The sequence below is a fragment of the Pinus tabuliformis genome, chromosome 1_1 (assembly GCF_031772625.1).
Source record: "Pinus tabuliformis cultivar Carrire ecotype Pingquan chromosome 1_1, CPIR1, whole genome shotgun sequence".
Classification (NCBI taxonomy): domain Eukaryota; kingdom Viridiplantae; phylum Streptophyta; class Pinopsida; order Pinales; family Pinaceae; genus Pinus; species Pinus tabuliformis.
Window position 1 is genome coordinate 209824599 of NC_142297.1, and position 16382 is coordinate 209840980.

General features: G+C 40.6%; 1 protein-coding gene across 5 annotated transcripts in view; it reads left to right on the forward strand.

The window, feature by feature from the left end:
• Positions 1 to 15868, forward strand: part of LOC149212277 (uncharacterized) — a 92291-nt gene extending 76423 nt beyond the window's left edge. For 3 of the 5 annotated variants that reach the window (XM_089391804.1, XM_089391803.1, XM_089391807.1), the window contains 3 exons: positions 14140 to 14267; positions 14407 to 15189; positions 15288 to 15868. In XM_089391804.1, coding sequence (XP_089247930.1) covers positions 14140 to 14267; positions 14407 to 15189; positions 15288 to 15497 — 1121 coding nt within the window. In that variant the 3' untranslated portion in view covers positions 15498 to 15868. The remainder of the gene's footprint in view (positions 1 to 14139; positions 14268 to 14406; positions 15190 to 15287) is intronic. The other 2 variants (XM_089391806.1, XM_089391805.1) reach the window with 2 other exon arrangements.
• Positions 15869 to 16382: the final 514 nt, after the last annotated feature.

Genomic DNA, 16382 nt, shown 5'->3' on the forward strand with positions numbered 1-16382 from the left:
AGTTTTGTTGGTATTTTTTTATCTCTAAGTTCTCCTTGAACAAGGTTTTTCGTGAAGTTTTCTTGAGGTGACCTAAGTTAAGTTCCCTCCCTTATCCAAGAAACTAGAATGATGCTAGGGTTAGAGGATTAAGAGACACAAGTTAGTCTCCCTTGGTTTCTTTGAACCCATATCCATTTTTTTGTTCTAAGGGTTGTTACTCCTAGAGTCCTAAATTCCATTAGCACTAGATTGGGAAAGGCACTATTTATGTTTCGTGTTAACCATTTACTCTCTATAATTCGTTTTTCTTTTGTTCTAGGGTAAATTAGGGTTTAGTTATGGCAAAATCGTATTTATTGATTTAGATATTAATATCCTATGGTTAGAAACTGTTTAGAATATGTTGGAAAGGTAAAAGTATAATTTTAATTGTATTTTCTAGCCATAAATTAGGGCTGACATGTAGGGGTTTAAGTACTATTATACGTTATTTAAACCACATAAAATTACTGAAATTATTTCTTTTGTTTACTCTTATTGTTCGCCCTCAATTTTTACTTTAATATAGTATTTTCTAATTTTTCATGTCAGTTTTCTTAAGCAAAGTGTGATTTCTTGATTATGTGTCTTGTGGGACCACCTTTAAAGTTTCATTAGTTGACCTAAACCTTTAGGAGAATAGGACTCGTTGAAATCAAAGGAAATTCAAATCCACCTCAAACCCTAATTTCCAAATCTTATTCTTTGGTGGAAAATAGTTGTAGAACCCTTAGGGGACACTTAGCTTAGTTTGATGAGGTTATTTGATTCCCAAGATCTACTAGGGAAGCCTCCCTTCTGTTGTAGTGTGCCCATCACTTAAATAAGGGGAACTAAGGTGACTGTGATGACAGTTCCATTGTTGCACGTATTCTCTTAGTCACCTATTGATGCTTTGCACCAAGGTGCTAGATTTTGCTGTAACAAGCTTATTACTGATCTTAGCAGGGCCGCTAAGTTCTTGGCAGCCTTGTTAAATGGGCACACATAGGGCAAGGACCCACTGTCACCTCAGCTCAAACCCCTGCTATTTAGGTTCAACACCCCCTAAACAACCAAGGGAGAAGTCCCTAAATATACCCTAGCAACTCTGGTTTATGCCCAGTGCGTTATATGGAGTCAATTGGCTGTAGGTGTTCTTGATTTGTTTGCTGTCTTGCATAAAAGCAATGCGAAAAACAATGCATATTTCTAACAACAGATGTTAGTAGCCAAAACAACTCAAAGATATGGAATGTGACCTATGGATTTTGGTCTATTAAATTTATTCTAACCAAATATACAATTATTTATCAGTTCTAATGCTTGGTTAAGGATCTACGGGTGAAATAACTTCCTGTCAGACTGTGATACCTGCCTAAAAACATAGGGACAACAACCTATATTGTTTAATTAGCCAATTCACTATATGAAAAACACCTTTAGGGAGTTCCCGAAAGTATGGAATGGATTGAGGGTGATTTCAGAGGCTTTGGGGCCTCCCTGAAAATGCAATTTCCAACTAGTTGGGAATGGATAATCAGATTTTTGGGTTATGTTTATTAACGCAAAAATTTCCATAAAATTATTTTTTTGATTTAAATAGCTGGGAAATGAAGGAAATTCAACTCTAACATGAAAAATGTGACTCTAAATTAATTTAGATCCGAAAACATCAAGTTGTAATATAGTAAACTCACCTATATGTTTGTAGAACTTGTTTTTGGTGGCTGAAAATGCAGGTTCAATAGGCAAAAAGACCTCTGAACCTGCAGGTCTGAAACCAAAAGGCTAGATACAAGTGTAAAATGAAAGAAATAGGAACTCCTATCAAAGTGGGGGTTAGGTCTAACAATTAAACTGATTTTCCCCAATAAATAATTTGCTGTAAATTGATGAAATTAAAAACTGGCAAGTAAATCCTACCCTAATTGTAGAAAGTAAAAAGGAGAATTTGAGATTTTTGGTTGTTGAAGTTATACTTGTGCCTTGGAGACTCACCCTTTGGTAAAGTGTGAAGTAGATGCCCCTCTTAAGTCACCATGCCTGCTTCTGGTCCTTTCAGAAATAGCCCCCACTGTATCTCAATTGACCTTTCAACTTTCAATCTTCCTTAGGAGCAACCCTCTCTTTGTGGCATATCCAAGCTTTGTGTTCTGTGTGTGGCAAAATCCGAAATCTTTGATTTAGTAAAGCCCCTTTTTGAAGTAGTTTAAAACCTGCAGATTGATTCACCTACAAAACCAAAACAAACAAGTGGGGAACCTTAGTTGCTTGCTTCCATGTAGCATATTAGCTCTTCAATGGCAAAGGACATTAATCTTGCGATATATTTAATTATTAGCAAGATGGAATTAGATAAAAATAATGTCCAATATTAATAGCAAGAATAGTAACATTAAAGGAAACCACTCCACAATTATACAAGTGTACAAGAGTTTGCAAAATAGATGAGTTCTTTTTGTTGGATAGCATTTGTATCAAGTGAACAACAACAATTTACAAATGAAGAGAGGCTAGATTTTTATAGAAAAAATTATAATGGCTAGCTTGACTCTTCCTCGATAATAAATTTACTAGTCATTTACATGTTGGAGACTTAATAAACTAATTCATAAAATATTATAATTTATTTTTTACTTCACCCACTAAGGGGTCAACTTGGACAATTTTTCACAATTTAGCTTAAAATTCCCTTTGCTCATGGTCCATTACTCAACTAATTGGTCCATTGGGTCTCCAATGGCTAGTTGACTTCACCAACCACTATTTTTGACTTGACTTTTCCTTCTAATATTTTGACTTAGCCACATGGAAGTTGTATCTCCAACGTCCTTGACTTTTTGACTATTCCAGAACTTGGGTATGTTGAAACTGGTTGGGATTGGAACTGGGTATCTCTCGAAATCTTCATATCTTGCCCAACATTGCCACGTCATCACCTGCCTGCCATGTCATCATGCCCTACTAAAGCTCTAACAACCTTGGGAATTTGGAGAAATTGAGACATGGGTTTTGTTCCTCTTATTCTGTAGACCAATTTTGACATAATATACGTCAAATTCTGTCAAGTTTTGCACCTGTTAAGCGTCCTCGAAATTGTGCCACATCATCACTTCGAAGTGGATGATCTCCATTGCCTTTGAGGATTTGCAAAATCTGAAAGATGGGGTTTTGTTCCTCTCATTGAGTAGACCACTTTTGATGTCATGCATGTCACAAACAATCAAATGCTCTACTTGAAAACCCCCATTGGAAACTTTTCATGTATTGTTGACCAAGCTTGATCGAGCTATAACTAGCCACCATATGCTTAGATTGATAAAACTTCGTCGCATGGAATCCTCTCATCATGCTCTATAATATGAGACTAGGTTGATTTTTTGACCACTTGGACCATTTTGCATTGGGAATCTTGAACTACCTCAGGAAATGTTAAAATTGTCACAAGAGACTGCTATATTGCACCAAAAATCATATATTTCATGAGTAATATTGTACCAAAGCAAAGGTCACATATAGAATCTATAGACACTAACCATATGGAATGACATAGGTGCACCTTGATGTCGGTTGGACTAGTCCATATCACCCCTACAAATGCAGGTTCACACAAAACCGTGAGTCCTCATGAGAAGCCTACCCAGGTCCTATGACATAGGTGCACCTTGATGTCGGTTGGACTAGTCCATATCACCCCTAAAAATGCAGGTTCACACAAAACCATGAGTCCTCATGAGAAGCCTACCCAGGTCCTCCATTCTAATCAGGGACGAGATCTCCTAGTTGAAGCTTTCAAGGTATAGGGCATGGTCTAACCAAACAAGATAGGTACAGACTCAAACTGACAAGACACAGGTCTAGGAGAACTAATACAGGGCCTCACATGGTTTTTACATTGCTTTGACTTGTGACCTTGGGCTTACAATACTGGTGAATGATGCATTGGAAAAAATCTATGTATCCTCATTGGCAGAGGGGAACAAGGCCTGACAACAAAACATTGTGATCTTGTATAATAGACGAGCAGAAGATGCAGTCATTGTGTACAAGTTTTACTCTGATTGTGTTCCCTATTTGGAGTTATGCTGTTCTGTAAATGCCATATTCAATATGAACAGACTTTGATTTATTTTTTCTGCTAGAAGTGATCATTTCCTTTCATGTTCTTTTTATATAATAAGAATAATGGAACTCAGGGAATTACACAGTTTGGGAAATTTGCCAAATTTTTATTGTAATTTGGACCAAGCCACCTAAGTGATTATTGATATCGTCAGTTCCTCTTGGCTTGCAACAATTTTCAGGGCTACAAACCATACAAAATGGGTGGCATACACAATCTGGGTACGTGTTTAAAAATAAAATTTTCTAAGATGCTTTTGAGTTCAGGGTTGGCAATTTGTATCAAGTTGCAGGATGGTCCATTGGGGACCATTTCAGTTGACACATCTCATCTATAGCACCAGATGTCTACTTATGGGGCCCTACTCGATGTGAGTCAGATGGTGACTCAGATACCTGAATTCAAGAAGAGCATGAAGGTACATGTCTGAGATGTACCGAAGGAAAATTTTACAAGGGGACCATTCCCCTCATGTAGCAGGTTCACAGGTTTGGAACAAGCCGAGGAGTTTGAGATTCATGATTGGGAATCTCATGTATACAGGTGGAAGAAAGCCCTCTATGGCTTGAAGCAAAACAACCCGGGCATAGTATAAGAGGATTGATAGCTGTCTGATGAAGCTGAGATTCACTAGGAGTGAAACCGATCCAAACCATTGCTCGAAGGTTGTGGATGATAGACCTCTCATATTGACACCTTCTGAGGACGACCCATTTCTGACAGGTGCATACCCTCTCATTTGTAGAAGCAAGAGGGAGTTGGATTCCAGATGTGGAATGGTAAACTGCAAGCCCATGACTACCTCGAGGATCTTAACTTTTAGAAGTTATATGGTGATGATGCGGAACCAGATTTGGGAAATGCCTCTAAGTTTCATAAACTCATTTGCATTGATGTTCTTGGTGAACTTTCGTCCGGATATATGTATTGCAGTTAGCATGGTGAGCTCATATTTGGTTGAGACTCACTGGATTGGTGCCAAGAATCTTCTGAGATATCTTCGGGGCACAATCTATCATGGATTGAGATACACTGCCGGAAATATGAAGCTGCATGATTATTCGAATGTTGACTGGGCAGGCAGTGTGGAGGATCACTAGAGCACTTCTCAGTGCTGGTTCTCTTTGGATTCTGCGTTGATATCATGGATGAGCAGGAAGCAGAAGTCGATTGCTATAAGCACCGCCGAGACCGAATTCATAGCTACGAGTATGATCCCGTGCGAAGTTGCCTTGTTGTGGAAGCTCTTCAGTGAGCTATTACCATTGCGATTCTCTGTGACAATCAGGGGGGGATTCGATTGTTGAGGAATCTCGTATTCGATGGTTGATCTAGTAGACAGACATCAGATACTACCTTATCTGGGTTATGGTAAGTCGATGAGCGAGGAGGCCCCATCGCATTGAGACTGATGTACAGGTCGCAGACATTTTGTCAAAGCCCCGGGGAAAGGTCAAATTTGTGACTTTCCTGAACGACTTGGAGTCATTGAGAGACCTTTGTATAAGGGTCCTGCATGTTGCATGCATTGAGCTCTGGGAGCTTTGGGGGGGCTTGGGGTACTTATTTGAGCAACACACGACCATAGGGCGACTCACCCTCCCCTAATGGTGCACTGTGTACAGGGTGAATAGCTCAGCCTTTCCCTGTGATACCTCGAGGCGACTCTGGGACAAGATGATTCGTTCTCTTGTGAGCCAGGATGATTTGTTCTCATGTGGGACAGGATGATTAGTTCTCTTGTCGAGGCATCCTACCCATGCAGTCTGGGACTCATGGGAAGTACCTCTCATCTGATCAATGAGCAGGGAAATGGGGTTAGGGACCATAGTAGTACTATCGATGGACGCATCGTTGTATCTATCGTACTCACAATGCTAGGATGGCCTCCAACTGATCTGGGATCAGTATGAGTGGTTTGAGACACTCTCTTGTGATATTGATCCGGGATCAATAAAATTGACTTCTGGTCAGCAAGAGTGATATGACACACTCTATTCAGATGAAACTGACTTCAGGTCAGTAGAGAATGGTATGAGACATTGTCGATCAATTCTTCTTCTTCATGGTTCAATAGAGCAGAGCTCAGTCGAGAAGAACTGAGCAGAGCAGAGCTCAACCAAGTAGAACTGAGTAGAGCAGAGCTCAAACGAGCAGAACTGAGCAGAGCTCAGTAGAGCTGTGCAATGCACTGATGGTAGAGGTAGTACAGTCGGACATATGGATCAACGACTGAAGTTCTCCCTAGTTGAGAGGGAGTGTTAAAATTGGCAACTAGGGCCAAACTCCATGTGGGTCATCTTATTAATGGTAGCTGATATTTTTCTTGGATCCCTCTCATTGAGAGGTGTAGGATTGATCTAAAGATCATCCGATTCCGATAAGTATTCAAGGAGATATGAATCTATTTGTGTTATGGGACAATTCGTCAAGGTTGGCCAGCAACCAAATAAACCCCACGTGTGCTCAACGTTTTAGTATAAATAGAGGTGCCTTGAAATTCATTTGCACACACATTTGAGATCTCTTCCTCTCTACTTGTCTTTGGGTTTTAGTGGGAGGAGAGATCCTAAGGGATTACGCTGCCCTAATGGAGAAGCCCTAAATCAGCCTCTACACAGTCCTAGGAGGAGACACCTTTACGCATTCAAGAAGGGTTCTATATGCTGTCTTAATGGAGATAAAATGCCCTAGCCGCAGTCCAATCTAGGAGCTCAAGTTGCTGTCCAAGCATGCCCTAATCAGTTGTCAAAGAAGGGCTAATGCTGCCCTACACTCGGTCCTAATGGGAGGTTCAATACTGCCCTAGCCGCAGTCCTAAAAAGGGTGGTTTAAGCCGCAGTCCAAGAGAGGAGAAACCTGCCCTATACGCTGCCCTATCTCGTTGTCTAAAGGAATTCCCTAACAGCAGTCTACAAAGGCTACTTAGCCGCAGCAAGAAGGAAACTGTTTAGAGGATCATCTATATGCAGCAAGGTAAGACCTTAACACTGTTTTTGGAAGGGGGCTTAGGACAGCCCTTAGACGCGCAACCAGGAGACTTAGCCGCAGTCTATACATAGCCAAACGCAGTCCAAAGATGATGACTGGATGCCCTAGCCGCAGCAAGAATAGACAGCAAGGTAATGTCACTTCAGGACAGCATGGAGAGCTTAGTTCAGAGGACAAGTTGCTGTGAAAGTGCGGATTAGTTTGAGGGCTGTTTGAGGGTGCAAACAGGTCCTGAACAGGGCTGTCTCAAGGATCGAGGAGCTGTGTGTAGGGCTGTTAAGACCAAGGCCAAGTCAAGGTAGTTTGGACTGCAATCAAGGTGTTTTGAAGTGAGCTGGAGATGACAGCTATACTGTTATAGGCAGCAGGCCTTATCACCTCAAACAAGAGAAAACGTGGATAGGCTTGGGGCAGATCTGTGCACAGTATGTACAGTAGCATAATGATGTGATAGGTGGCAGCATGATGAACTTATGAAGGCATATGGTGCTGTATGGTGCAGCCTTGGGACAGCGATGAAGCTTGATGGAGCAAGCAAACAGGACAGCAGTATGGCAACCATGGAATGGCAATATCACTAACAGTGGGACAGCAGTGGCAGCATGACATCCAGCAATGTGATGATGAGTGCAGCAAGGTGCAACACGTTGAGGTGCAGCATGATGACAAGATGCAGCACAATGATAGGTGAAGGAGTCACCTTGGAGAATCAGTTGAAGCAGCATGTCTTCAACTGATCTCATGTAGAGATGATCTATTCTCTTATCTGGAAAGTCTAAGTGTTGACTTTCTGTTATAAATGTATTATCTCTCTCTCTCTCTGCTGAACTATTGAAGACATATAAGAAGAATTGATCAAGGGTTTCCCCACATTGGGGTTTGTCCATGGCTAGCGCTGCATCTTGTGTTCTTGTCTTGGCTTGTCTTCTGCGATTTATGTTTATGTTCTATCTGCAGTTTACTTTAATGCTGATTTGATTGCTAATCTGGAAGAGATATTGAGCTAACTGTGAAAATTGAAATAAATTGCTCTAAGAATAGAACATACCTAAAATGAACAGTTTGTGATGGCAGAATTGGTGAACCTTCTTCGGCATTTGCCAGATGGGATTCTCTATTGTGCTGTAATTTCACTTGTGATCAATGATTAGTTAACCTCCCTATTGGGGTGGTGCTCTATCTCTAACTACTTATGGAAGAGGGTACAATTTATAATTGGATTCTGTCTTTGGCTTAGTGTTTCTTAATGAAGTGGCTGTTTAATGAAATTCAATGAAATAGAGTCTTTTATCTTTATCATCTTTCATGAGTCTGCCATGATATACATTTGATTCTGAAGACTAGTTGAAGAAGGTTTAGGGATCATTTGAATGATTATTTGTTGTATAAGACATGACTAAAATTTGACAAGTTATCTGCACATTCCTCTATGAAATTTGAAGAATGGAATGAAAGAGCTATTGCAGGTTACTTTTAATCATTTTAGAATAAATGATTAAAAACATGGGGCTAGATGGGCTCTTGCAAGCCTGATATCTCACTTTTCTCTTTCAAGTTTAGGACTATAAATGATAAGCGATCTGTTACCCGCCATGTCAGTAAGGGTACACATATTTTTGCAGCACATTTTGCCGCATTGTAAGCCCATTTTCACAAGTCAAAGGCCTTTTAACAACCATGTGAGGCGGTATCCTAGAGCTTATGTTTGGTCGGATCATGGCCGGTCCCTTTGGGTTCATATCCGACTCCATTCATCTTAGAAAGGATCAGAGGTCGTTGGATGGGCTTACATGAGGACTCATGGTTTTAGAGGAGTCTACTTATATAGGGATGACCACTAGTGTATAGGCCAGTCCAGCCTGCGGCAGGGTGCATGTATGTCTTATTGCATGGTTATGTGTCTATTGGGTCTGTACGTGGCCTTGGCCTTGGTGCAATATCCCTCAGATGTTTCTCAACATTGCAGTGTCACAGAGTTATTTTTCATGTTTTTGAGACAACTCATGTTAAATTTTCGGCTTGATGAGAAGATGACATGCCATGTAGAAAATTTTAGAAATAGTGAAGGCATTGTCAAGTTACAACTGGTCAAAGTTGGTCAATAGGTACTACAGGTTTCCAGGTGGCAAAATAGGGTCAACGTTGAATAGTTTTAGACATGCATTATGTGAAAAGTGGTCTATACGAAAAGAGGAACAAAACCCATGTATCATATTTTCCAGGTTCCTCAGGGTGTTAGAGATCTAGCACAGGGGCATGATGTGGCAACACAGGACATGGTATGGAAAACTGGTGCAAGACCCAGGTGAAATCAAGGCAGGTTACAACAAACCTAGGTGGCAGAATCGTCAAATTCATGAAGGCATTGGAGATCAAGCCAAAAGGTGGTGAAGTCAAGTTTATTATTTATTAATGGTCAAGTCAACTAGCCATTAGAGGAGGAAAACCCCAATGGCAGGAAGACCCCTATGAATTTGGAACCTCTAGGTGACCTCTTTCATATTTTATAGTTGGAGAGCACTAACAGTCTTTATCGGCTCCTCAATTGTATTGTTTAGGACATATCTGATTTACACTTTTATGTTGATTTTGGATTTGTTTTGATTGAGATTATAATAGATTGGAGATGCCTCATATCAGTGTTACTTGGGAGCGGGAGCGGGGAGCGGGAGCGGAAGCGGGAGCGGGAGCGACCATTTTCAGAAGCTCCCGGTTTGGGAGCGAATCCCGGAGCGATTTTTTAAAAATATATATATTTTTTATATTTTTTAATTTTTGATACATATATGTCAACAAAAACATGTAGAATGATGAAATAGACATAAAAAACATAAAAAAACATAAATTGATCATTGAACCATATCACATCAATCATCTAGAAATTATAATCGTCATCAACCTTAGTAAAATAATAAATTAAAATAACATTCAATTCAATAACATTTATCATCATTGATCACCAAAGTAACAAGTTGTACTTGTAAGCCAAGTTTAACCATTACAAGAAGTAATATCGAAGATATTTCTAAGTCCTAACTTCTAACTGTTAACATGATATGAAATGTTAAAAATTTATAAAATGAAACATGAATAATGAGATGAAATGAAACAACTTTAGTCTTTCACAAAGCATCATATTCATAATTCACAATCATTACCAATGAGTTATAATTGCCAAGGCCCAACTTCAAACTTCAAATTTTCATTGTCACAGTGATATAATGTTTACAAAAAATATCATAATGTCATAATGATATGAAAGAGTCAAGAGTCAAGAGTCAAGGACTCAAAACTCAACACTGAACAGTTATGAAAACTAAAGTGACAAGTCTAATAGAAACTAAAAAAGACAAGTAAACTGTAAATCTACAAGTGGCCCTTGCCACGAGAGTCTCCAGGAGTATAAGTAGGTCTTGGCGGTCTTCTAGGAGTCTCCCTCCCAGACCGACGACCAGAACTCGAGCCTCCACGCGAGGGTGTCGATGGAGGTGGCGACAGCAATGGAACAAGACTCGGGCCCCGAGAACTGCTACTGGATGGTGGAGGTGGCATGGCTGCTGCAGCTGCTTCAGCTTCATCCCGTACAAGCTCATCTTCTAGTTCTTCCATATGTACAATGCCATCCTCTAAATTGTCGTCCTCAGGGTGACTGTCCCAAATTTTATATGTGGGATCTTCATTGGCCCGATCACAGTAATGGCTCAACAACCTCAAATTGTAGTGCACATAAACCAAGCTTTCTGCTCGGTTTTCGTTGAGCCTGTTTCTTTTCACATTATGTATATAACTGTAGGTGCTCCAACACCTCTCTGCAGAAGAAGAATTTACAACCTGTGCAAGAACTTTCAATGCCAATTTTCGCAAAAGTCCGTCGCCGCCATATGTTTCCCACCATGTGAGAGAATCAAATTTATCTTTGTCGTCCATTGCATGGAAGTTACCATACAAACCACTGCCAGTGAAGTATCTGCCTATTTCAAGGCGCACAGCTGCACATTCCTCCCTGTCAGGCACCAACTTTTCTAATGCATCCAGATATCCTTTAGTTACCTCTCGATCTAAATGGGGTTTGGTCCTAACACCACCCCCTGCTGCAGGTTTGCCCAACCAAGAATCTGAGTAGTATTTTGGCGTAAGGATATACGCCAAGCAATGTAGTGGAAGGTTAAGCTTTTTCCACCGTTCACACACACAATCGTGAATCAGATTGTACAAGTCGGGATCTCTGTTATTAACAATGTCTTTTATTTCCCCCAACATGGTATCCATTTGCTCATACACCTCGCCAATCACCGGTTTGTCTGTATCTGCAAACCGAATCATGTTATAAATTGGCTTGGTGAAATCCAATACCTGTCTCACAGCTGTCCAAAACTGCCCATCAAGAGCGGCCTCCTCCACCGTATCAAAACCTGCAATGTCAGCTACATTTGTAGCCCTTTCCTTTAACACCTGCCAATTTGGACTTGATACCATGCTAGCTAAACCCTCTCTTACCTTCAAAAGGCGCCTGAAGGTGAGGTAATAGCTACCAAATCTAGTCCTCGCAATCTTCAGCAACTCCAATCTCGAGTGACTGCGGAAAAGGCCATGGGTATTGCTATGATTTGTAATAAATTTTATCATTTTTTTTCCTCTCTTGTACAAATCCCCAATCCATTGGTATTGTTCATTTTTGTTTTTGACAATATCATGCAACAGAAGGTTCAATGTGTGAACCAAACATCCAGACCAAAATATGTTCGGGTATCTATCCTCAATAATTGCTCCCGCTGCCTTACAATTAGGAGCATTATCAGTGATGACTTGGATGACATTGTATGGGCCAATACGCTCAATTGTTTCAAGCAATGCTTCTGCAATGTTGATAGCGGTCTTGAACTTGTCTGAGTAATCATGTGCAGCTAGAAAAATGGGACCACTTCGGGACACAGCAAGAACACTTATCAATGGCTTGCCTTTTACATTTGTCCATCCATCAGATACAATGGACACCCCATTGTCAGTCCAAGAACTTGTCATTTTATTCAAAGAATGTGATATTTTTGCTTTTTCATGATCAAGGCCAACTGTTCTTGCCTTGTCATACCCAGGGCTCTTGTATCCTTTAGGGGCATCATTTATGGCAGAAACCATTTCGTGCCAATAAGGTGAGCGTAGAACATTGAATGGTATCCCATTTGCATAGAGGAACCTGTAAATTTTTGAATCCACATCATTCCTACACCCCTCATCAAGGAAATCTGATATGCTTCTACGGCGTAAAGATGATGACCCTGAGCCTCCATGTCCATATCCACTGCCTTGGGAGGATGCTGAAGGAGTTCTTTGTGAGCTTGGTTCAAAGAAACCCCTTGATCTTTTTGTTTTGTATTGGGCGTCCTCCTCTTCCTTTATGTATTTGGCTCTATCAACTGTTGACACCCCGTTGCAAGTTCTGATTCCTATTTGTTTCTCTCCATCCCATGCCCTTTTCCCGCAAAGGTGTCTTCTCAAACGGGTGTATGAGCCTGTGAAATCAGTGTTGCAATGGGGGCAATGAAATTTAGTGGTTCCACCCCCTCTCCCTGTTTCAGGCCTCTGAACATATTTCCACAATGGAGTTTGGTCTTGTTTAGTTTTTTCACCCTCATGTTCACCCTCCACATCCTCCTCACTGGGGTTTTCATCTATTTGACTTCCTCCGGCTTCTTCATCCACCTCTTCAGGGTCAGGCCCCCTCCGTTTCCTACTCTCCACCACCATAATAACTAGAAAGGGGACCAGGAAGAGGAAAATGCCAATAAAAATGCTCAGGTCCATCGTGTTTGATGTTTGTAGGGTTTGAGTCTTGAATCTGCAAATTAATTTAGTTTATTGGGATTAATTCATTTAATTTATTAATTTAATTTAAATTAATGATCTTTAAACTCAAACAGGTAAATGAAACTAACCAAATTAACTACCTAACCAGCTAAACTAACTAAATGATTAAGTTACATACCTCTGCAAGCTTGCTCCTCGCTCCTTGGCACTTGCTCCTCGCTCCTCAGCTCTGGCTCCTTGCTCCTCAGCTCTTGCTCCAGCTCTCAATCTCTTGCTCAAGCTCTCAATCACTTGCTCAACAAAGTTGTAATGACAAGTTTTTGGCCCATTGGGCTTATAAAACAAAAAAAATTAGCTAAATTTTTTTAATTTTTCGGGTCCGGCGGAATTTTTTTCCGCCGAACCGCTCCCGGCCGGTTAAAAATCGCTCCCGGAGCGTTTTTTAATGCCCGGGAGCGATTAGGGAGCGATCGGGGAGCGATCGCTCCCGGGCATTAAAAAACGCTCCGGGAGCTCGGGAGCGATCGCTCCCTGAAACGCTCCCTATCAGAGCAGGGAGCGTAAATTTTTTTAAGGGAGCGCGCTCCCGAAAATCGCTCCCGTCCGGGAGCGATTTTGGGAGCGCGCTCCCGAGCCGCTCCCGCCCGGAGCGCGCTTCGGGAGCGGGTTCGAAGGGGGGGGGGGCGCTCCCCCGCAACACTGCCTCATATACTCCCTTGTTACAGTAGGAAGTTTGGATTTCTAAGCTGAATGATCAGTGTTGGTCCTCATCTTTCATTTTTTTCTTCCTTTGTTTTGAGTATATCTGTTGAGAGCCAGAGAAGCTTCCTATCATTTAATCTCTGAGATGTTTACAAATTGAAGCTGAACGCTATAGTATATATCTATCACTGTATGAAAACAAATCATTACAGTGAAAAGAAATGGTTTTGGTTAATTGTATAGGGGGTTATTGTAGAATGCTTATTTTCTGTAACGACATCTCCTGAAGAACTTTTCAAGTAGGTATGGCTGAAATAGGAAAAGTTGTATCCTATATTTAAGATCTTATAAGTTTTTTATGCAATGCCAACCATGCTTAAGCCTCTCACAATTTGATTACATATAATGCATAAGCATTTAAAGATTCATGGAAAATAAATGAGTGGTTTTTTAATTATTCTCCTTTTTAGTCCTGTTAGGATTTTGTTCTGAATAGTCTATTTTTCAATATTCAGATCCTGATCGGCCTAAAAATGACAAGGCAACGATTCTTGGAGATACCATTCAGATGTTGAAGGAGTTGACTGCTGAAGTAAAACGCTTGGAGAAAGATCAAACGTCTCTGGCAGAAGAATCTCGTGATGTAACTTTCATGTCTTTATACCTAACTTAATCTTGTGGCTGAGAGCATTTACATGGTCAAGTCAGTTTTTCCAGATAAGTGTGATTCTTTGTGTCTGGTGTTAATCTGTTTGGCGTGTGTTTTGCATTGACTCAACAAGCAGCTTGCACAGGAGAAGAATGAACTTAGAGAAGAGAAAGCTACATTGAAGGCAGAAATTGATCAGTTGCAAAGTCAATATGAACAACGTGTACGAGCAATGTTCTCATGGACAGCTATGGATCCGACAATGATGATGGGGGCACCCCCTTTCCCATACTCTGTGCCAGTTCCCCATCCAGGATCAACTACAGTACCTGATTCACACCCTACCCCACTGCAAGGTCATGCACAGACTCCTCTCATGGCACCTCCTTTTGTTCATGTTCCCGTTCCTCCAGGAACTATTCCCATGCACCCCTCTTTTCAGACATATCCATTCTTTGGAAATAGGAGCACTGATGGAAGTAATCCATATCTAGCATTTCCACCATATTCTTCTCCAATAAATTCACACACTCACGTTGAAAGACCATCACCACAGTATCCTTCATCTGTACAACCTCTGCCAGGCTACCTTGTACAATTACAGCAACATCCAGGGAATCGACCTCAGAGCACAACTGGTACATCTCAGTCTATTGGTGCAACAATATCAGCTCAAGCTTCTGGTGAAAATCTTGAATCTCAGCAAGAAGGCAAGTCAACGGCAAGTGATATATCAAATGGTCATCCAATAAACAATGGGCCCAGGTCATCTTCAAATCATTCTGGTAGCAGAACTGACCACATGGATGCTAACCATATTGTTTTGCAACTAAAGACTCCGGGTTCAATGCCAGAAGCCTCTCATCGTCAATCTAATCACTCCTCTTATGCTTCCGAGGAGCAGGAGCAGATGCAGGTGAAATAATAGGACTATATGGATGTATTATTGAAGTTATTTAACTAATCAAAGATTTCAGCTTGAACCTGATTTTTTTATGAATTCACTTTTTCTAGAACTTACAGGAGGTGTCATCTGAAGTCAGAAAAGGAAAGAGCTCACCAAGTGATGATAGCTCTGTTCGTGTGGGTCACAAACTTTTGGAGAAGGTTTGTGCTAGGGGGCTGTCGCTTTGTCATTGTGTTCACGATGCCTCTTCTAGCAGCCATGGAAATGAGGATTCGGTGAAAACCAAAAGCAGTCAGTCATCAACAGGAAAAGAGTGACATATTGCATACAATCGGATTATGTATGAAGATGAGGTGCATGATGTATTGTATCCCGGGATGCCCTCTCCTTTGTCACCTTTAGAAAATTTCGATTTGATCTTTGGAATTTTCTCCTTTTTCTTTATTATTTTCTTTTCTTGTTCAACTTAAGTGCAATTAGAAAATAGAATACATGAACATTGATTGGTCTATTTAATGCCAAACGATTCTTCACAATGTACATGCCCATGTAACATATCAAGCAATCAAAGGAGAGTCCATTCTAACGAGAGAACAGGTGATGTCAAATTTCATTCATCTTGTTAAAGAAGATATTACAGTTAAATTTGCAAATATGGTCTGCGTTTCAACTTCTGACCGTTCGGTTTTAGGCTTGCCGTATGTTTGGCCCCGTGAGCAATGTATGTGATTTTGCACTTTTTAGTTACTCACAGTTTGTACCATGAGATACGTATATATGGTGCATCTTTTCGAAGTCGAAGCAAATGTGTTTAAAACTTTATACATGTTAGTTTTCACAGGGCACACTATTCCAACATTGAAGTTGTTTGTACCTTAAGCATGCAGAAAGGTAATAAAATTTGTGATAAAATTTGTGTTGGCTGTTTGGTTTCAGTTATAGTAGTACCGAAAATGTAAGCATTGATAAATCACGCTGAATGTAGAAATTATTTTGTAAGCATCTTTTGTGTACTGAAAATTTTATGTGGTTTTCTAAATAAACTTAGGGACATTCTATGACTCGTTCAATTTTGTTATGAAATATGGGTGGTAGATGGGAACCCTATGTAACAAGATAGGGCACAATTCCTGAGACCTAGTAAGGGGGTGGCCACAGGTTTACAGTTCGCTTGCAGCTGAATTACTATTATTTATAACAAT